The sequence below is a fragment of the Nerophis ophidion genome, linkage group LG07 (genome assembly GCF_033978795.1).
Source record: "Nerophis ophidion isolate RoL-2023_Sa linkage group LG07, RoL_Noph_v1.0, whole genome shotgun sequence".
Taxonomy (NCBI): domain Eukaryota; kingdom Metazoa; phylum Chordata; class Actinopteri; order Syngnathiformes; family Syngnathidae; genus Nerophis; species Nerophis ophidion.
The window spans coordinates 64,295,267-64,318,886 of record NC_084617.1 but is presented as its reverse complement, the minus strand read 5'-3'; the positions used below and the strand labels follow the sequence as shown (position 1 = coordinate 64,318,886).

General features: G+C 42.0%; 1 protein-coding gene across 3 annotated transcripts in view; it reads right to left on the bottom strand.

Annotated features, from left to right (window-relative positions):
• The window catches only part of mvb12bb (multivesicular body subunit 12Bb), a 125,519-nt gene that overhangs the window by 23,468 nt on the left and 78,431 nt on the right, over window positions 1-23,620 (bottom strand). For all 3 annotated transcript variants that reach the window (XM_061905030.1, XM_061905031.1, XM_061905029.1), the window contains exon 8: window positions 3,720-3,775. In XM_061905030.1, coding sequence (XP_061761014.1) covers window positions 3,720-3,775 — 56 coding nt within the window. The remainder of the gene's footprint in view (window positions 1-3,719; window positions 3,776-23,620) is intronic.

The following is a 23,620-nucleotide window of genomic DNA, read 5'->3' as shown; positions in this document are numbered from 1 at the left end:
TTCGCGGTGTCTTGGCTGGGTGAGCAGGTGTCGGACACCTCAGTCACCTTGGACGTATCCTCGCTCATCCATGCGGACTGGACACTGGCCGAGAGTGGAGTCGGCTGTCTTGGTTGCTTTGTTGGGTCTGCTCCTGTCTCTGGCCATGCTCCCTCCACCCCCAGCGGACGATGGCGTGGAACACCGCAGAGGCCACCACAGTGGATATGTTTCTTTTACTTTTTATTCATAGCTGTATGAGGAGTGTCTGGTTGTATATGCTGCTTTAATGTCTTTAATGTCTGTCCTTTGTGTTCTTTGATGTTTGATGTTTCTCTCTTACACACATGTAAGAGGGATGTGTTCTATGGCTATGAGTTGTTGTTTTTTTCCCTTGGCCTCAGTCTGCACCCCCCCTTCAGGGCCCAGGCTAAGACTGATTTTTTTATTTTATTTTAAACTTCAATTTTTTTCTCCCATCCCCCCCCTTGTTTACCTGTATCTCATCTTTTTTGTAAGGGGCGCTGGAAGCCGGCAGACCCGTCAGCGATCCTGTTCTGTCTCCCTGTAATGTTTGTCTAATCTTGAATGGGATTGTGCTGAAAATTTCAATTTTCCTGAAGGAACTCTCCTGACGGAATAAATAAAGTACTATCTAATCTAATCTAATCTAATAACATTGTTATTCTCGAGCTAACTGTGGAGGGAGCGTGGCTTGCTGGCCTGCAGCGAACTGGGGTGTTTCCAGGACAAGCCTCGAAATCAGCGACAGGTGCGTGGATGGCCCACCTGGGCCTTGTTATCTAATCACCTGTCGCTCTGTTATAAACAGCAGTCAGGAGGAGAGACGGGGTTGGGGCTGGAGCCAGAGCGCGAGCGAAAACCAAAGAGAAAAATACAATTGCTAAAAAGTAACTAAGAGACTTATTGAAAAATAAAACAATATTGTAACCTTGAAACAGGCTCTCATGTTGGTCCTTGGTGGTCTGACAAACCCCAGGAGGGCAAGCCCCACACTAACCAAGAATAAATAAATAACTTCTTACCATTAACGCAAAATCTTGAACGGGTGCAGTAGAAAACAGATGGATGGATTAAAAATGCATGAGAATGTTTTATATTTTGAACATTATTTTTAACACCGTGATTACAAGTGGAATCATTCATTACTTATCATATTAAGCAATGTCAGCTAAGATTTATCCGAGACCCAGATGCTGTCATCAAAAGAGCCACATCTGGCTCGCGAGCCATAGGTTCCCTACCCCTGCTTTATAGTGTTATTGCCTTGTTATCAAAATTTAAAGAACCTTACCTTCATTCTGCTTCCTGTCCTTTTGCATCCTGAGAACAGGACCATCACTACTATGCGACCCGAACTCAACAGTTATACACATCCGATGATGTGTATAAATACCTGGCCACTGAATATTTGCCCACTTACGTCTTCCGTCCACTTGGTGATACCACACAATTTTGAAAGTCGGTTGCCATTTGCCATTGTTAATTTATTAAAGTCATTTTCTTGGTCCTCTGTTGCTAATCCTCTTGCATATTTTGAAAATAGAAAGCCAACTTTGCCACTTTTCCGAGACCAAAATGTGCGCATGTTAACACCAATGTCATCACTGTTTGCAAACAGTACAAGGGTCTATACAGAACCAGATTCTTGAGTTTACCATGAATTGATTTATATGGACTCCGACTTAAACAAGTTGAAAAACGTATTCGGGTGTTACCATTTAGTGGTCAATTATACGGAATATGTACTGAACTGTGCAATCTACTAATAAAAGTTCAATCAATTAATCAGAAGACCAAATAGATGTGCGTTTACTTAATGTGTCCCACAGCCTGACCTTAAAACAAAGAGTTAGAAATTGACCCACCGTTGGGAGTTATCAGATAAGCCAATATTTGCTTTAAACACATAAACAATGGGGCAATGGCGTACAATAATTGTTACTGGTGATGGACTGTCAACCAGTCCAAGGTATAGACCGCCTTTCACTCAAAGTCTGCGGTGATAGTCCCTAGCTCAGTGGTTCTTAACCTTGTTGGAGGTACCGAACCCCGTTAGTTTCATATGCACATTCACCGAACCCCTCTTAGTGAAAAATAAAATGTTTTTTTTGATCAAATTCAAGACAAAGTTATGTGATTTTGGTAACACTTTAGTAAAGAGAACATATTCTAAGTAACAAATACTTAATTTTGAGGTTTTTGGACACTAGGGGAACATATTCTAGGTAACAAAGACTTAATTTAGAGGTTTTTGGACACGAGGAGAACATGTTCTTGTCAGGCTTGATCCTGACAGTTTGTCTATGTTTTGTTTTTTTCCTCTGCATTTGTCTGTTTCCTGTGTTTAGTATTTCCTGTCTTTTAGTTCCTGTCAAGTGCTCTTAATTTGTCAGCTTCCTGTCTTGTTCCCTGAGTGCTGTGTTCCTCCTCAGTGTGTTTAGTATTCCCTGTCCATAGTTCCTGTCCAGTGCTCTTATTTTGTCAGCTTCCTGTCTTGTTCCCTGAGTGCTTTGTTCCCCCTTCAGCTGCGGCTGATTGGCATCTGGCCACACCTGTTGCCAATCAGCCGGCTCCTATTTGTACCTCCTTTGTCTTGTGTCAGTGGCTGGATCATTGTATTGTATTGTCATTTGTATTGTCGTTGCCACATGTCGCTCTTGTCGTGTCGTTTTGATTTCAGCTATTACCTGTCGTGCTACATCTTGTCCTGGTCGTCGTAGCGGTAAGCTGTTTTTGTTAGCCATAGCTATTTCCAGTTTTTCCGTTTCTTATCCTCTAGCTTCCATGCTAAAGTTCCTTTTTGTTTCTTGTTAGCTTCTATGCTAAAGGCCTTTTGTTTTTTATCCGCCTACATGCGCGCTTTTGGTTTGAACCCTTTGTTTGGTTTTGTCTTAGTATTTATATTAAAATCATGTTTGCTCACTCCCTGCCTACCTCCATCTCTGCACCTTGGGGCTCATCAACAAATACCTCTGACAATTCTAAGTAACAAAGACTTGGTTTAGAGGTTGGTGGACACTAGGGGAACATATTCTAAGTAACAAAGACTTAATTTAGAGTTATTTGGTTAAGGTTAAGGTTATAGGGTTAGGGTTAAAATTTGGCCATGCCGAATAAGGCATTAATAAGTACTTAATAATGACTAGTTAGGAGTCAATATGTTACTAATTTGCATGTTAATAAGCAACTAATTAATGGTGAATGTTTTCACCCATTCTAAAGTGTTGCCATGTTTTTTTACTGGTGCACAAAATGAACCGTGCATGAACATCACCTTGTTCAAAGTAAAAAAAACTACGCTAAACTCACACTAGACTGCATAAACTCCAATAGGGAGAAGTTTTTATTGAGACGATGAGTCGGGTGTGTTTTGACCTCTGCCGAACCCCTGAGGCCGACTAACCGAACCCCTAGGGTTCGATCGAACCCAGGTTAAGAACCACTGCTTTAGCTCCTTGAGATCTTGAATGGAAGATGTGGCAGAACACGGACGATGGATAAAAAAAAATTACTCAGAATACAATGCATTTTCTGTTGGAAAGATAAAAAAAATCTAAGGAATGCCCCTGGGTCTCTGGTGAAATGACGCCCTACAGCTCTGGCTATGATTTTACATCCATCCATCCATTTTCTACCGCTTATTCCCTTTTTGGGGTTCTGATGAAAGTAATATACAGAACATACAATCTTTAAATAATGTTGTCTGTGTATTTTACCTCTTTTGTTGTATCGTAGAACTTTTGATTGATTCCAAAGGGCACGTCATCCATGGCTGCACGAAGGAAGAAAATAATCAGTTTCAAATGTGACTTTAATACCCCCCAAAAAATGTCTCCTTCCTCAATTCTCAGAGTTTGAAGGGAACCATATATGGCATAATGAAGCAACAAAGCTATCAACATCTCAGCGATCTCCGACGCCTCCCCTCCTTCCATCTATGGAGACAAGATGAAAGGCTTTTTTTTTTTTTTTATTCTTTGCTTCTCTCTCCCCCAAGCCAGCCCTTCCCAGCCCTTTTCCACTTTAATTATTCTTGATTATTCTTGATTTCATCTTGTCGGCGAGATGTTCACCTCACAAACAAAGCCACACTTACACCCGGCACAGGAAAATGGAAAGAAGAAAGACAAAACTCTCAGATATAAAATTTGCATGAAAATAAGCCAGAGTGTTCAGCCTACAAAAAAAAAAAAAAGGGATTGAAATGAGGACTTGCCAAGAGCGTGGTGGTATAATTAGCATTTGACCAAACAAACGAGCTTCAACAGAGCTATAATTAAGCAGGCCTGTAATTAAGTGTATGCCCTTTATCATAATGATCGTGGTTAAAATGGTGTGATGGCTGGCAGTTGATTATTAACGGTGTAACCCGGGACTGCCAGCATCCTGCACTGGAATCAAAGTGTCACCACTGTCAGGCTAGAGAGCATCTCTTTGTTTATACATTACATTAAGGCAGAAATTAACACAAGGTGACAAGAGATACAATTTTGAGACTGGAGGGAAAACTGCAGCTGCTTGACCTCATAAAAAACCCAGAAAACTTTAAAAAATCTGAAGTCACGACACTTGCCACAATGTGGTTTGCGATCTTTGAAGTCCAAGAAAATTGTACGAAGCGTGACTGAAGGTATTCCGTTGTTAAAGTAACAAACTATAGACAAGCACTATGTAGAGCAGAGGTAGGGAACCTTTGGCTCTAGAGCCAGATGCGGCTCTTTTGACGACTACATATGATGACGTCATACGCAAATACGGTATTAGCTTTCACTGTTATGGTGATGACACCCAACTCTACATGCCCCTAAAGCTGACCGACACGCCGGACTGTAGTCAGTTGGAAGCGTGTCTTAATGAAATTAAACAATGGATGTCCGCTAATTTTTTGCAACTTAACGCCAAAAAAACGGAAATGCTGATTATCGTTCCTGCTAGACACCGACCTCTCTTTAATAATACAACTTTAACATTTGACAACCAAATAATAAAACAAGGTGACTCGGTAAAAAATCTGGGTATTATCTTCGACCCAACTCTCTCCTTTGAGTCACACATTAAAAGCGTTACTAAAACAGCCTTCTTTCATCTCCGTAATATCGCTAAAATTCGCTCCATTTTGTCCACTAAAGACGCCGAGATCATTATCCATGTGTTTGTTACGTCTCGTCTCGATTACTGTAACATATTATTTTCGGGTCTCCCCATGTCTAGCATTAAAAGATTACAGTTGGTACAAAATGCGGCTGCTAGACTTTTGACAAGAACAAGAAAGTTTGATCACATTACGCCTGTACTGGCTCACCTGCACTGGCTTCCTGTGCACTTAAGATGTGACTTTAAGGTTTTACTACTTACGTATAAAATACTACACAGCCTAGCTCCATCCTATCTTGCCGATTGTATCGTACCATATGTCCCGGCAAGAAATCTGCGTTCAAAAGACTCCGGCTTATTAGTGATTCCTAAAGCCCAAAAAAAGTCTGCGGGCTATAGAGCGTTTTCCGTTCGGGCTCCAGTACTCTGGAATGCCCTCCCGGTAACAGTTCGAGATGCTACCTCAGTAGAAGCATTTAAGTCTCACCTTAAAACTCATCTGTATACCCTAGCCTTTAAATAGACCTCCTTTTTAGACCAGTTGATCTGCCGCTTCTTTTCTTTTTTCTCCTATGTCCCCCCCCTCCCTTGTGGAGGGGGTCCGGTCCGATGACCATGGATGAAGTACTGGCTGTCCAGAGTCGAGACCCAGGATGGACCGCTCGTCGGGACTCAGGATGGACCGCTCGCCTGTGTATCGGTTGGGGACATCTCTACGCTGCTGATCCGCCTCCGCTTGGGATGGTTTCCTGTGGACGGGACTCTCGCTGCTGTCTCGGATCCGCTTTGAACTGAACTCTCGCGGCTGTGTTGGAGCCACTATGGATTGAACTTTCACAGTATCATGTTAGACCCGCTCGACATCCATTGCTTTCGGTCCCCTAGAGGGGGGGTTGCCCACTTCTGAGGTCCTCTCCAAGGTTTCTCATAGTCAGCATTGTCACTGGCGTCCCACTGCATGTGAATTCTCCCTGCCCACTGGGTGTGAGTTTTCCTTGCCCTTTTGTGGGTTCTTCCGAGGATGTCGTAGTCGTAGTGGTTTGTACAGTCCTTTGAGACATTTGTGATTTAGGGCTATATAAATAAACATTGATTGATTGATTGATATGGCTCTCAGATAATTATATTTATATAGCGCTTTTCTCTAGTGACTCAAAGCGCTTTACAAAGTGACACCCAATGTCTAAGTTACATTTAAACCAGTGTGGGTGGCACTGGGGGCAGGTGTGTAAAGTGTCTTGCCAGAGAACACAACGGCAGTGACTAGGATGGCGGAAGCGGGAATCGAACCTGGAACCCTCAGGTTGCTAGCACGGCCACTCTCCTAACCGAGCTATGCCGAGTAACCGTGTAATACTCGTCCATATCAGTAAGTGGCAGTCGGTAGCTAATTGCTTTGTAGATGTGGGAAACAGCGGGAGGCAGAGTGCAGGTAAAAAGTTGTCTAATGCTTAAACCAGGGGTAGGGAACCTATGGCTCTAGAGCCAGATGTGGCTCTTTTGATGACTACATATGGCTCTCAGATAATTATATTTATATGTCGCTTTTCTCAAGTGACTCAAAGCGCTTTACAAAGTGACACCCAATATCTATGTTACATTTAAACCAGTGTGTAAAGTGTCTTGCCCAAGGACACAACGGCAGTGACTAGGATGGCGGAAGCGGGAATCGAACCTGGAACCCTCAGGTTGCTAGCACGGCCACTCTCCTAACCGAGCTATGCCGAGTAACCGTGTTATAGTCGTCCATATCAGTAGGTGGCAGTCGGTAGCTAATTGCTTTGTAGATTTGGGAAACAGCGGGAGGCAGAGTGCAGGTAAAAAGTTGTCTAATGCTTTAACCAGGGGTAGGGAACCTATGGCACTAGAGCCAGATGTGGCTCTTTTGATGACTACATATGGCTCTCAGATAATTATATTTATATAGCGCTTTTCTCTAGTGACTCAAAGCGCTTTACAAGGTGACACCCAATATCTAAGTTACATTTAAACCAGTGTGTAAAGTGTCTTGCCCAAGGACACAACGGCAGTGACTAGGATGGCGGAAGCGGGAATCGAACGTGGAACTCTCAGGTTGCTAGCACGGCCACTCTCCTAACCGAGCTATGCCGAGTAACCGTGTAATACTCTTCCATATCAGTAGGTGGCAGTCGGTAGCTAATTGCTTTGTAGATGTGGGAAACAGCGGGAGGCAGAGTGCAGGTAAAAAGTTGTCTAATGCTTAAACCAGGGGTAGGGAACCCATGGCTCTAGAGCCAGATGACTGCACCTGGCTCTCAGATAAATCTTAACTGACATTGCTTAACACGATAAGTAATGAATAATTCCGCTGGTAATCATAGTTTCAAAAATAATGTTCAAATCATAAAACATTCTCATGCATTTTAACCCAACCATCCGTTTTCTACCGCACCTGTTCACGATGTCACATTAATGGTAAGAAGTATTATATTTATTATTGGTTAACTTTTAGAATAACAATGTTGTTAAAAAGAATAAGAGACCCCGCGACCCCGAAAGGGAATAAGCGGTAGAAAATGGATGGACGGATGGACTTATTATACTCTACAAATGTTTGTCATACTTAAAAATGCACGAATTTAGCTGTATTCAGTGTTGAAAAATGTTATATGGCTCCTACGGAAATACATTTCGAAATATTTGGCTTTCATGGCTCTCTCAGCCAAAAAGGTTCCCGACCCCTGATGTAGAGCGTAGAACTTTGAGAAGTGGTATAGGGACGGCGTGGCGCAGTGGGAGAGTGGCCGTGCGCAACCCGAGGGTCACTGGTTCAAATCCCACCTAGAACCAACCTCGTCACGTCCGTTGTGTCCTGAGCAAGACACTTCACCCTTGCTCCTGATGGGTGCTGGTTGGCGCCTTGCATGGCAGCTCCCTCCATCAGTGTGTGAATGTGTGTGAATGGGTAAATGTGGAAGTAGTGTCAAAGCGCTTTGAGTACCTTGAAGGTAGAAAAGCGCTATACAAGTACAACCCATATAGTGGTACAAATTCTCCTGTCTGGGGAAACAAAGTAATGGCCTGACCTTCTAAAGGTGTACATGTACTAAAACACTTGCAAACCTGATAGTGCATGCAAAGATGATCCACTAAGCTTGCGTGGAGAGGATTGCATCTCTCAAGTGAGAAAATTAGGAAACTGTTCAATTGTTACTGGTGATGAACTGTCAACCAGTCCAAGGTATAGACCGCCTTTCACTCAAAGTCGGCGGTGATAGTCTCTAGCTCAGTGGTTCTTAACCTTGTTGGAGGTACCGAACCCCGTTAGTCTCATATGCACATTCACCGAACCCTTCTTAGTGAAAAATAAAATGTTTTTCTTTTCAAATTCAAGACAAAGTTATGTGTTTTTGGTAACACTTTAGTATGGAGAACATTGTCTAAGTAACAAAGACTTAATTTAGAGGTTTTTGGACACTAGTGGAACACATTCTAATTAACAAAGACTTAATTTAGAGGTTTTTGGACACTAGTGGAACACATTCTAAGTAACAAAGACTTAATTTAGAGGTTTTTGGACACGAGTGGAACACATTCTAAGTAACAAAGACTTAATTTAGAGTTTTGGACACTAGTGGAACACATTCTAAGTAACAAAGACTTAATTTAGAGGTTTTTGGACACTAGGGGAACCTATTCTAGGTGACAAAGACTTAATTTGGAGGTTTTTGGACACTAGGGGAACATTCTAAGTAACAAAGACTTAGTTTAGAGGTTGTTGGACAATAGGGGAACATATTCTGAGTAACAAAGACTTAATTTGGAGTTGTTTGGTTAAGGTTAGGGTTAGAGGGTTAGGGTTTTAATGAGGCCATGCCGAATAAGGCATTAATAAGTACTTAATAATGACTAGTTAAGACCCAATATGTTACTAATTTGCATGTTTATAAGCAACTAATTAATGGTGAATTTTTTCACCCATTCTAAAGTGTTGCCATGTTTTTTTTACTGGTGCACAAAATGAACCGTGCATGAACATCACCTTGTTCAAAGAATAAAACCGACACTAAACTCACACTAGACTGCATAAACTCACAACAAATGACACACCTGCAAATCAGTGTGACTTCTGCTGTTGCCGTATCCGTAATACGCCGATAGGGAGAAGTTTTTATTGGTCGGGTGTGTTTTGACCTCTGCCGAACCCCTGAGGCCGACTCACCGAACCCCTAGGGTTCGAACGAACCCAGGTTAAGAACTACTGCTCTAGCTCCTTGAGATCTTGAATGGAAGATGTGGCAGAACACGGATGATGGATAAAAATAATACCCAGAATACAATGCATTTTCTGTTGGAAAGATTAAAAAAAATCAAAGGAATGCCCAACGCAAGCTTAGTGGATCAGCTTTGCATGCACTATCAGGTTTGCATGTGTTTTAGTACATGTACACCTTTAGTAGGTCAGGCCATTACTTTGTTTCCCCAGAGAAAATTAGGAAACTGTTTGAATAATTATGTATATATTATCATCATGACTTTATGCTTAAGTGCCGTTACTAATAAGTATTGTCAATTTGTGCTGAAGTGGTATTTCGGTATTTGTGCAGAGCTAGCATTCCAAGAGGTTGCTAGCCTCTTTTTATCAGTGTTTTGTCCAGACTCGGCCTGCTGACTGCCAAGGCCGAATATTGGGTACCGGGACCAGACAAAACAGAGACTATTGTCAACGTATTTTCCTTTTTTGTATAATCATATATTGTGTCTAACTGGACTTGTTGAGTCTATCCCCTTCCCTCAGCGGTAGTGACGTAATAGGGACTTTCCTAATAAATAGAGGAGGCACGCGGGCTTGATTTTTTAGAACGTAGATTGGATCTGTAACTAGAGTACAGCCCAAAACACGTGTCTCCTCTAGCTAAATTGAACTTTGTCTCTGAATGTTTCCTTGCTTCTTGTCTAATTATTAGATGTCATCAGTGTTTGAACCTGACAGAAACGCAATCCATTTATTTGAACGCCACATTACATGAGAAAAATATTTGAATGGGAGATGCAAATATAATCTTGTTGCGCACGCAATGTGATTTATCAAGGCTCAAACTGTTCTGCAGCCGCTGGTTTGCGGCTATAATTAACATGTTTGAAATGTGCGCGCAAAATGGCACAGTTACGCACAAAAGGTTATGAGAAAGGAGGCGATTCTGCTGCAAAGACTGGCAATGCAAAGATAATCTACCATCCTACATGTGCATGTCAACATATTTGGATGTCAGGAATAGAAAATAAGAGTAATGTCACCAATCTTTTTTTTTTCTAGGCCTTTGTTCTAAATTTCCTCATCCACAAATCTTTCATCATCGCTGAAATTAATGGGGAAATTGTCGCTTTCTCGGTCCGAATAGCTCTAACTGCTGCTGGCTATGATTGTAAACAATGTGAGGATGTGAGGAGCCCTACAACCCATGACGTCACGCGCACATCGTCTGCTACTTCCGGTAAAGGCAAGGCTTTTTTTATTAGCGACCAAAAGTTGCGAACTTTATCGTCGATGTTCTCTACTAAATCCTTTCAGCAAAAATATGGCAATATCGCGAAATGATCAAGTATGACACATAGAATGGACCTGCTATCCCCGTTTAAATAAGAACACCTCATTTCAGTAGGCCTTAGAGATGCGCGGTTTGCGGTCTCATCCGCGGAGTCCGCGGATAAACCGCGGGTCGGGCGGTTGACATGACGAAAACATTTATTTTAATTAGATTCGGGCGGGTAGTGGTTGAACCATCCGGAAATATTTGATATGCATGGTTCTGTGATCGGTATCCTTTGCCATTCAAAGTGCCATTTAAGACCTGCATCATAAAGCGAAGAAGACAATAAGAGACGCTATTATTATCCTGAATGACTGCCGGTAGTCACCCAGATAATAAGTATTAGGGCGTGCTATGAAACCATTGGCTTTGTCACCTACTACAACATGTACGATCTGCTTGTCAGTCCAGCATCATGTTGTGTGTGGCTTCCGCGGCAACACGCACACGACTGCAAGGCATACTGGGTGACACAGAGTACACTGATGGTTTTGATATAAACAATTTTAACACTCTCAGTAATATGCACCACGCTGTGAAGCCACACTAATTAAGAACGACAAACACATTTCGGGAGAATATCCTCACAGTAACACAACATAAACGCAACACAACAAATACCCATAATCCTTTGTATTCATGACAATTCCTGACTATTTTATACACCCCGCTAGCAGCAAACCACGCCACCCCCCGTGCATCGGTAAAGTGGGCGGGGTTAGATTAGATTAGATGGATTAGATAGTACTTTATTTATTCCGTCAGGAGAGTTCCTTCAGGAAAATTACAATTTTCAGCACAATCCCATTCAAGATCAGACAAACATTACAGGGAGACAGAACAGGATCGCTGACGGGTCTGCCGGCTTCCAGCGCCCCTTACAAAAAAGATGACATACAGGTAAATAAGGGGGGGGGGGGTGAAAAAAAATAGAAGATTAAAATAAAATAAAAAAATAAAAAATCGGTCTTAGCCTAGGCCCTGGAGTGGGGGTGCAGACTGAGGCCAAGGAAAAAGAACAACTCATAGCCATAGTACACATCCCTCTTACATGTGTGTAAGAGGGAAACATTAAACATCAAGGAAACATCAAGGAAACATCAAGGAAACATCAAGGAAACATCAAGGAAACATCAAGGAAACATCAAACATTGGGGTTGGGGGCGCGGGGGTGTAAAATATATTCAGGCCTTGTCACGGATACAAAGGATTATGGGTATTTGTTGTGTTGCGTTTATGTTGTGTTACTGTGAGGATGTTCTCCCAAAATGTGTTTGTCAATCTTTTTGGGTGTGGCTTCACAGCGTGGCGCATATTAGTAAGTGTTAAAGTTGTTTATATCACAACCATCAGTGTACTCTGTATCACCCAGTATGCCTTTCAATCTTGAACGTGTAATTGCGGAAGCTGCACACAACATGTTGCCGGACCAACAATTGGTTCGTACATGTTGTTGAAGGTGTCTATGTCAATGGCTTCACAGCACGCCCATGTTCTTACAATCAGGATGAACGCTATTGAATTGTCGCGGGAACGTTAGCGGCTCCAATTGTCTTCATTACTCCATGAAACAGGTTTAAATAGCTCTGTGGGTGGTAAAGGCGGACAACCTCTGATGTATTTCAGCGGGCGGTTGGCGGGCGGGTACGGTCCTGATAAAATGTTTGTTCGGGTGTACGGCGGGTGGATGACAACTTTGGTGATGCGGTTGCGGATGATATAATTGCCTATCCGCGCATCTCTAGTAGGCTTTTAAAGGTATGCTGTTCCCGAACAGCCAAAGATGCATTCAAGTCATTGCTTTGACACCCACTTATCTCAGATGTGTGGTTTAAGTTCATAAAAAAGTTAAAAAATGTATACGAGAACACACACTTCCAATGTGTTACTGGGAGCATAGAGCCAGGCAAAGAAGAATACATTTGAATCAAAAGGCAGAGATTGCAGTGGCTGATGGATCTGTGTGGCATGGACGGATGGCTGTACAGCACTGAAGGCCGGAGTTTTCTTATTGCATTTAAAACCAGGTCTCACTTTGTATTCCACCTCCATCCATACGAGCTTCCAGCGAGCGACTATCTTACATCCAGATGAATGGAAAGGTTCTGAAGATGACTTGGTGCTAAGAAATGGATATCCGTGGCACGGTGGTATCTGGGGTGCAAAGGGCAAAAGTAATGTAAATACAATCTTCTAGCTGGAACTCCATTATGAAACATGTTCTAGCTGCTCAAATGGCCATTCTGTGGTCCATTACCTCGTGAGTGTATTACACAGTATGGAGGATTGAGGAGTTATTTGGCATGTGGAGTATGTGTGAGCAGTCAATAGGAAAACGTCACCTAGGATTTTTTGGGGGCGCGGTGACTATGATGATGGCGATGATGACGGCGGTGAGCACTGAGGTGGCGTTAAGTAAGGAGGAACCCGTGGCTTGAGCGATTGGAGTGTAAAGAACGGAGTCAGCACAGGACCCGTGTGGATCATTGCCTTATTAATGGCTCCGTCAGGTACAATGAGCAATGGCTGCATTGTCATCTCCAATCCCTGGGCACAGATGAATGGCTGTTTCAAGGCGGGAAGGGCTCCCTCGCACGCCGGGTTGAGCGCTAATCCCTCACCCTTCCGTTGTTGGATGCACTGTCACCCAGGACTTTAGCAGCGCCATACGTACTGTATAAGTCTCCGGCAGACACGGCCATGCACACAGGCATTAACCCACTCGCACACATGCAACTATGTGGTGCTGTGCAAAGACATTGACTGATGGGAAAATATGCACGGGTGATTGAGCATGCCCTGTATTACCTGAACCACATCCCGAGACAATTTAGGGATGTCGCTTAACTTTTTTACTTGTCCAATACAACTGCAGTGAAAGTGAAAAACAATGATGCATTCAAAATAATCAGTTCCTAAATCCAGAGATGCATGTAGAAATATGATTGTTTTTTTTAACATGATTGATCATAGACCAGGGGTCACCAACCTTTCTGAAACCAAGAGCTATTTCTTGGGTACTGATTAATGCCAAGGGCTACCAGTTTGATACACACTTAAATAAATTGCCACAAATAGCCAATTTGCTCAATTTACCTTTAATATATATATATATATATATATATATATTAAAAAAATGGGTATTTCTATCTGTCATTCCGTCGTACATTTTTTTTCCTTTTACGGAAGTTTTTTTGTGGAGAATAAATGATGAAAAAAACATTTAATTGAACCGTTTAAAAGAGGAGAAAACACACAAAAAAAAAATAAATGAAAATTTGAAACATACTTTATCTTCAATTTCGACGCTTTAAAAATCAAAATTCAACCGAAAAAAATTAAGAGAAAAACTGGCTAATTTGAATCGTTTTTTAAAAAATTTAAAAAAGAATTCATGGAACATCATTAGTAATTTTTCATGATTAAAATTAATTTTAGAATTTTGGGCCAGGTCAGCCACGGCCCGGTACCGGGCCGGTGGTTGGGGACCACTGGTATAGACAGAACAACAACAGCGTGGCTAGGCATAAAGGTAGATGAGGGTCAGGTAGAGTAGGATACGATAAAGTTGCCAGGACGAGGACGGAAACAGAATGGTTTAAATAATGACCATGATGATGATTACTAACAGGTGTGAGGCTGAGGACAGGGGCGTGACTCGGAGACCAGGTGGAAACTAATGAGTTGAAACAAATGAAACAAAACAAAACCGGGTAGTGCAAAACAGGAAACTAGAGTCCAAAAAACAAAACATAACATGACCAACACAAAACCTTATTCACAGGCGTGAGAAAATCAAACTAATTCAGTGCATAGAAACGTAGTGACTGTTTCTTTGTCAGGTGTCTTTTATCCACATAACAAGTTAAGCCTACAATCAAGCCAAAAATTTGAATTGCGCCTTACGACATTTTACTTGTGCCCAAGTTGCTTCAAGACAAACAGGTTTAAACAAATAAGAACCAGGTAATAGTTTCTAACAGTGATATGTCTTATTTGTGTCCATTGGGGTTGGATCAATCATATACAAAGCTATTTACACATTTTCTTCCATTTTTTTTTGTTTTTTTTTCCTTTTAAATAGATTCTGTCTAACAATACACCTGGACTACCATATCGTTGTATTATGTTTGAAAGGCAGGAAACTAACCAACAAACTCAGCAGGGGATCAAATGCTCATTTCCTCACTGTATATTCAAACAATGAATTTTGGCTAGACATTGCATTGCTCCTGTCGCTACGATTCTCAATTTGAGGGGGATTCTTTATGCAGACCATGGAAATGCTATTCTAGTTGCATCGCTGGCTCTGTGTCACCTTTGCAGATAATGGTGAGTACAACACAGTGAGTTGCGAGAGGACCTCCCTTTGCCCACTCACAGCCCTTAGCCACACTCTGACATGAGAAATAGTGCCCCGGCCTGACAGCATCTCGGAGACATATTGTAGTTTATTTTGTCGCCCGGGCATGCCATCTGTGCCATTCCAATGGAGGGTGTGTGTGCTCAGGCTGTTGAGAGAGGGAGAGGGCGCCAGGATGCGGGTCCCTCAGTAGCTCTGCAGCCACGGCAGGTCATTAGTCAAATTGCCTAATGAGAGAGAATACAAATGGCCCCCCTACCCTGACAGGAGGAATTTTGGAGGTGTCAGAGCTCCTGACCCATACCACCAGAACAGATGATAGCGAGTTGCTATTTTCAGATTGTTTTAATGACTATAGCTCGATGAAACCCATTCTTTTTCTTTTATATTTCCACCGCTTTCCAAAAGACAGAAAGTTGGGCTGGGTAAGAAAAATCGAGACATTAAAAAGCTGAAAACTGGAAGTGTAACTTTTGAAAAATGTAGGCGTTTTCTGACACCCATCATTTTGAAATAAATATATTTCATGCCGTCCAATGAAAAGGAAGCACTTTTTCCTTCTTATCCACAAATAAATTCATATGTGTTGTTTTTTTGGAACAAAGAAAATACATCCACAATTTGTATATACTGTGTCTTGACATATGTGTTGCGATCCGCTACTCGGATCTTTACATATTTCCTGTTTATTGTTCCTTTTCTGTATCACATTTTGTAGTTTGACCTTCTTATTTCCTGTTTAGTCTGTCACCATGGTTTCATATTGTTTTCACCTGCTAGTCAGGGTCCCTGCACACCTGATGTACTAATCACCTTCCTTATTTAAGCTCGCATCTTTTGTTAGTTCAACCTGGGTTCCTACGTGCCACAGTGACGACTACTCTTATGTATATTCTCGCTAGCTTTCACGCTACGCCTATGTTTTTTTATTCTAGCTCTCATGCTAATGACTTGTTTTCCCTGTTGTGTGCCTTCGTGCCAAGTTGAGTGTTTTTCGGTTTATTATTCCTAGCCTCCATGCTAGCGCCTTGTGTTTAACTTTTTCTATTAGCACCAGTATTTTTGTTCTAGCCTGTTTTGTTACTTTAATAAATCTTCATATCTTACCTCTTGCTGTGTTCATGCCGACGCATCCTTGGATGAACAAATACATATATTTCATGCTTTCCAATGAAAAGGAAGCACTTTTTCCTTCTTATCCACAAATAAATTCATTTGTGTTGTTTTTTTGGAACAAACAAAATACATCCACAATTTGTATATACTGTGTCTTGACATATGTGTTGCGATCCGCTACTCGGATCTTTACATATTTCCTGTTTATTGTTCCGTTTCTGTATCACATTTTGTAGTTTGACCTTCTTAGTTCCTGTTTAGTCGGTCACCATGGTTTCATATTGTTTTCACCTGCTACTCAGGGTCCCTGCACACCTGTTGTACTAATCACCTTCCTTATTAAAGCTCGCCCCTTTTGTTAGTTCAGCCTGGGTTCCTACGTGCAACAGTGACGACTACTCTTACGTATATTCTCCCTAGCTTTCACGCTACGCCTATGTTTTTTTATTCTAGCTCTCGCGCTAATGATTTATTTTCCCTGTTGTGTGCCTTCGTGCCAAGTTGAGTGTTTTTCGGTTTGTTATTCCTAGCCTCCATGCTAGCGCCTTGTGCTTACCTTTTTCTATTAGCACCAGTGTTTTTGTTCTAGCCTGTTTTGTTACTTTAATAAATCTTCATATCTTACCTCTTGCTGTGTTCATGCCGACGCATCCTTGGATGAACAAATACATATATTTCATGCTTTCCAATGAAAAAGAAGCACTTTTTCCTTCTTATCCACGAATAAAGTAATCTGTGATGTTTTTTTGGAACGAAAGAAATATATCCACAATTTGTATATACTGTGTCTTGACATATGTGTTGCGATCCGCTACTCGGATCTTTACATATTTCCTGTTTATTGTTCCTTTTCTGTATCACATTTTGTAGTTTGACCTCCTTAGTTCCTGTTTAGTCTGTCACCATGGTTTCATATTGTTTTCACCTGCTACTCACGGTCCCTGTACACCTGTTGTACTAATCACCTTCCTTATTTAAGCTCGCCCCTTTTGTTAGTTCAGCCTGGGTTCCTACGTGCAACAGTGACGACTACTCTTATGTATATTCTCGCTAGCTTTCACGCTACGCCTGTGTTTTTTTATTCTAGCTCTCATGCTAATGACTTGTTTTCCCTGTTGTGTGCCTTCGTGCCAAGTTGAGTGTGTTTCGGTTTATTATTCCTAGCCTCCATGCTAGCGCCTTCTGTTTACCTTTTTATATTAGCACAAGTGTTTTTGTTCTAGTCTGTTTGGTTACTTTAATAAATCTTCATATCTTACCTCTTGCTGTGTTCATGTCGACGCATCCTTGGATGAACAAATAAATATATTTCATGCTTTCCAATGAAAAGGAAGCGCTTTTTCCTTCTTATCCAAAAATAAAGTCATTTGTGTTGTTTTTTTGGAACAATTTGGATATACTCTGTCTTGAAATATGTGTTGCGATCCGCTACTCGGATCTTTACATATTTCCTGTTTATTGATCCCTATCTGTATCACATTTTGTAGTTTGACCTCCTTAGTTCCTGTTTAGTCTGTCACCATGGTTTCATATTGTTTTCACCTGCTACTCACAGTCCCTGCACACCTGTTGTACTAATCAACTTCCTTATTTAAGCTCGCCCCTTTTGCCGCCCAGTCGTTACAATATGAGCTTTATTATTTCTGCAACAGAGCTTGTAACTCAAAATACTTATCTTAAATCAATGTTTCCCATTGAAATAAATTCAAATTAATTTAATTTGTTTTGGGCCGCCGAAAAATACCAATATTTTAGCATGTAGCATGCTTTTTATGAAGAAAAATGAACTTTCAGATAAAAAATATTGTTTGAAAATAAATGTTTTGTGTACCGTCATTTCTGGTCTGTAAGCTGCAACTTTTTTTTCCGTTACACTGCGCTTTATACAATGCTGCGCTTAATTCATAGAATCTTCCGGTGTTCAGTCTAAGAGTGCTCCCCTTTGAAATTCATGCTATATATGCACACGCATCTAAAAGTGGAATCCATGCCCCCCCCCCAATATGTGCATGCATATGAATCCAAGGAATGCAGAAATTATTTTGAACTGGGACCTGCGTTGAGGTGGCGACTTGTCCAGGGTGTACCCCGCCTTTCGCCCGATTGTAGCTGAGATAGGCACCAGCGCCCCCTGAAACCCCAAAGGGAATAAGCGGTAGAAATGGTTGGATGGATGGATTTTGAACTGACCTTAGCGGAAGTACAATCTTTACAAAATATAATGCTACTTTTGTTGTAATTCGACATTTTTATACATTTCTCACTAAAACAAGCAAATGTACGATTTATTAGTTTTTGGTCTGATAAGCGTGTCCTGGGCATGACGTTAAAATGCATCCGGCAGTGGAGGCTCCTCTATGGGGTCTTGGGGCGTTAGGAGGTTGACCCCTGTACTTTGCCAGGTGGCCCTTGGCAAAGGCTTAGTACCTGACTTCCCCCTAGCCAGGGATAAGGTGAAGACATCAATGGCGGAGCAGGCGGAAGAGGGGCTGAGGTTGCTGAGGTAGTTAAAAAGGTCCTCGGTGGCAAGGTCCCGGGGGTGGATGTGACCCGCCCGGAGTTCCTTAAGGGTCTTCATGCTGTGGGGCTGTCTTGGTTGACAAGACTCTGCAACATCGTGTGGACATCGGGGGCGGTACCTCTGGATTGGCAGACTTCTCTTTAAAAAGGGGAACTAGATGGTGTGTTCCAACTATTGTGGGATCACACTTCTCAGCCTTCCCGGTAAGGTCTATTCAGGTGTACTGGAGAGGAGGCTACGCCGGATAGTCAAACCTCGGATCCAGGAGGAACAGTGTGGTTTTCGTCTTGGTCCTTGAAGGGTAGACCAGCTCTATACTCTCAGCAGGGTCCTTAAGGGTGCATGGGAGTTTGCCCAACCAGTCTACATGTGCTTTGTGGACTTGAAGAGGGCATTCGACCGTGTCCCCCAGGAAGTACTATGGGGAGTGCTCAGAGAGTATGGGGTATCCTATTGTCTGATTTTGGTGGTCCGCTCCCCGCATCATAAGTGACAGAGCTTGGTCCGCATTGCCGGCAGTAAGTCGGACCCGTTTCTAGTGAGGGTTGGACTCTGCTAAGGCTGTCCTTTTGTCACCGATTCTGTTCATAACTTCTATGGACAACATTTTCTAGGCACAGTTGAGGGGATCCGGTTTGGTGGCTGCAGGATTAGGTCTCTGCTTTTTGCAGAAGATGTGGTCCTGAGGGCTTCAACTGGCCAGGATCTTCAGCTCTCACTGGATTAGTTCACAGCCGAGTGTAAAGCGACTGGGATGAGAATCAGCACCTCCAAGTCCGAATCCATGGTTCTTTCCCGGGAAAGGGTGGAGTGCCATCTCCAGGTTGGGGAGGAGATCTTGCCCCAAGTGGAGAAGTTCAAGTACCTAGGAGTCTTGTTCATGAGTTAGGGAAGAGTGTATCGTGAGATCGACAGGCAGATCAGTGCGGTGTCTTCAGTAATGCGGATGCTGTATCGATCTGTTGTGGTGAAGAAGGAGCTGAGTCGGAAGGCAAAGCTCTCAATTTACCGGTCGATCTACGTTCCCATTCTCACCGATGGTCATGAGCTTTTGGGTACAAGCGGTTGAAATGAGTTTCCTCCGCCTGGTGGCGGGTCTCTCCCTTAGAGATAGGGTGAGAAGCTCTGTCATCCGGGAGGGGATAAGAGTAAAGCCGCTGCTCCTCCACATTGAGAGGAACCAGACGAGGTGGTTCGGGCATCTGCTCAGGATGCCACCCTAACACCTCCCTGTTTAGGGCACATTCGACCGGCAGGAGGCCACGAGGAAGACCCAGGACACGTTGGGAAGACTATGTCTCCCGGCTGGCCTGGAAACGCTTCGGGATCCCCCGGGAAGAGCTGGACAAAGTGACTAGGGAGAGGGAACTCTGGGCTTTTCTGCTTAGGCTGCTGCCCCCGCAACCCGACCTCGGATAATCGGAAGAAAATGAATGGATGGATGGACTTTGAAAAATGTATTACCAAAAAATAAACGTTTAATAACACACATATAAATATGGATAAATAGTACCGTATTAATTCAAATTTGAAAGCTGCTCATCTCCATTGAAAAGTGAGGTTTGCAAAAAAAAGAGAAAACTGATTCATTTAGATTTTCTTTACAAACTAATTTGTCAATTATATTGCTATATACTCATTGTATAGACCAGGGGTCAGGAACCTTTTTGAAAGCCAAATATTTCAAAATGTATTTCCATGAGAGCCGTATAATTTTTTTTTAACACTGAATACAACTAAATGTGTGCATTTTTAAGTAAGACTTGTCATGTCTTTGTGATCATGTTCTGTTTAGTTGTGTTCTGTTTTGTTTTTGACTCCATTAGTTCCTGTTTTTGCGCACCCTGGTTTGTTTTTGTTTCCATGACTACCAATTAGTTCACCTGTTTTCACTACTCACGCACCTGATTCACTTGAACTCATGTACCCGTTGTCAATCACCATGTCACCATTTAAGCCTGCAGTTGCCAGGCTTAAATATTACACTTTTCTGCCTTCTACTCACCCTCTAGCACCTCCTACACACACACCTATGTTATCCATGCTGATGATCCATGCTCTTTCTCGTTCCAAGTAAGTTTTTCATGCCATAGTTTGTAAGTTTTATTTTATGTTCATACTTCTCCCATTGTGCGAGTTTTATTTTTCATAGCCAAGTTTTTAACCTCCACTGAGAGCGCCTTTTGTTCGTACCCTTTGTTTTTGTAATATTTTTGAGTTGAGATTAAAGATATCATTACCCTCACGACATATCCGTTCCAAGCGCTTTGCACCACGGGAAAAACCACACCATAGTCCAGGTCTTGACAAGACCAACATTTTTAGAGTCTCTTATTCTTTTAAATAAAATTTTTATTCTAAATTGAACCAATAATAAATATAATACTTCTTACCATTAATGCGACATCTTGGACAGGTGCGATAAAAAACGAATGGTTGGATTAAAATGCATGAGAATGTTTTATAATTTGAACGTTATTTTCAACACTGTGATTACCAGCGTAGTTATGAAGTACTTATCGTGTTAAACAATGTCAGCTAAGACTTATCTGGAGCCAGATGTAGTCATCAAAAGAGCCACATCTGGCTCTAGAGCAATAGGTTACCTACCCCTGGTATAGAGTATATTACAAATATTGTACATAACATAACTTTTAAAGACGTACCAAACTATTATTTCCTATGTGGTAAATAAATAATTACTAACTAAGTCATTGCCACTCAGCTGGTTTATTTACAGACTCCAATTAACATCTAGCCTGTAACCAGTGGGGATGCACATTTTTTTGCCGGATGACCCACTTACGTCTCTATCACAGACACACCTTTCAAAAAATGCGGTTGTAGGAAGTGAGCCAAGAGGATGGTCCCAATTGGACTCTAGTCCATCAATCTTCCAGAAAGTGGGCAAAGCCAGTAACAATTATGGTTTGTTCAATGCTTAGAGAATAGTAAGTTATAAAACTTGAAAACAACTGCACGGATTATATTCGGGGGGAGAAGGTGGAAATACGTCAATTTTGAATAAGAACCAAAAAAACACATTTCAAGCTGGGGGAGCCCTGGCTTGGTTGTTGAGACATTAACCGGACGATCGGACTTTAATCAGCAACACCGTGTTTTTTCCGACATTGCCGTGGCACTGGGAATGAAACCCAGCTGTGGCCGGTGGTAAATGTGCAGCCGGATGTGTGTATAAATGGGCAGCGCCTCTCTGGACAAGTGTAAAAGCTGGCAGAGCCACTGACAGTAAATTGCATGTGCCGGATGGGACACAGCAGAAGGCACAATTACACAAATTCCCTCTTAATTAGCCGTTCTGAGGGCAAACTAACCCGCAATGATGCGTGGAATGTGTCCAGATTCAGAAATCCTAACAAGTAAGGCGTACCAGTGCTGAATACTTCTTCATGTGACTCCTCTGAATTAGTGACTGATGTGCGATCCGTATTGATGAGTGCACATTCCCGATTTGGCCTGTTTCCACAATCTTGAGCCCCTCGGTGAGGGTGTTGCCCTCTGGACCGTGGAACAGCAGGACCTGCATGCTTGCCGTTGGCATTATTAAGTTCTCCGTGCTCACAGTACCAGGCAATGTAAAGTGGCATTTCATGCGGTGAGTAATGAACGGTGCCAGAGTGGAAGCAGGAGGGATGACAGCCATAGGGGCCTCCTTGGCACCGCTAACCTAGGCATGCACTAATTTATCATCCCTGAGAACTGATCCACCAATGCAGCCCTGCCATTTGTCATTAATTATGCTAATAAGAACACAATTTGTTTTCAGAGATCAGGTAACATTTAACATATTGTGCATTGTTAGAATAAGTATGTATATATTATCACACCAACTTTAGTATGTTTAAAGTCTGTTGCTTTAGTTCAGCGGTCACCAACCTTAAAACCAAGAGCTACTTCTTGGGAACTGGTTAATGCGAAGGGCTACCAGTTTGATACACACTTAAATAAATTGACGGAAATAGCCAATTTGCTCAATTTACCTTTAACTCTGATGTTGTCGAACCCCGAGATGCGGAGATGGAGGCCGGCATAGAATATGAAAACATGATTTGATTAAAACTAAACAAGAACAAACAAAAAGCACGCATGTGGGCGGAATAACAAACTAAGGGAGCTAGCACCGGAAGCTACAAAACAAAAAGGAACTTTAGCATGAAAGCTAGTGGATAGCAAACAGAAAAATTGGAAATAACTAATGCTAACAGAAACAGCTTACCGCTACGACGACCAGGACAAAATGTAGCATGACAGGTAGTAGCTGTCACAAAACGACACGACAGGTAGCAGGACAAGAGTGATATGAGGCAATGACAATACAATGATCCAGCCACTGACACAAGACAAAGCAGGTACAAATAGGAGCAGGCTGATTGGCAACAGGTGTGGCCAGGTGCCAATCAGCCGCAGCTGAGGAGGAACACAGCACTCAGGGAACAAGAGAGGAAGCTGACAAAATAAGAGCACTAGACAGGAACTAAAGACAGGAGATACTAAACACGGATGAAACAGAGAAATGCAGAGGAAACAACTAAAACATATACAAACTGTCAGGGGATAGCCTGACAAACTCTATGTTATTATTAATAATTATTGATATTTATCTTTCTGGAAACACTGATCATCTTAATGATTTCTCACAGTAAATATACATAGAAACAGATGAATATTTTTATAAATATATTTCGACTCATTAAAATTAAAAATTCAACCGAAAAAAAGAAGAGAAAAACTAGCTAATTCGAGTCTTTTTGATAAAATTAAAACAATAATTAATGAAACATCATTAGTAATTTTTCCTGATTAAGATTAATTTTAGAATTTTGATGACATGTTTTAAGTAGGTTAAAATCCAATCTGCACTTTATCAGAATATATAACAAATTGGACCAAGCTGTATTTCTATCCATCCATCCATTTTTTACCGCTTATTCCCTTTGGGGTCGCGGGGGG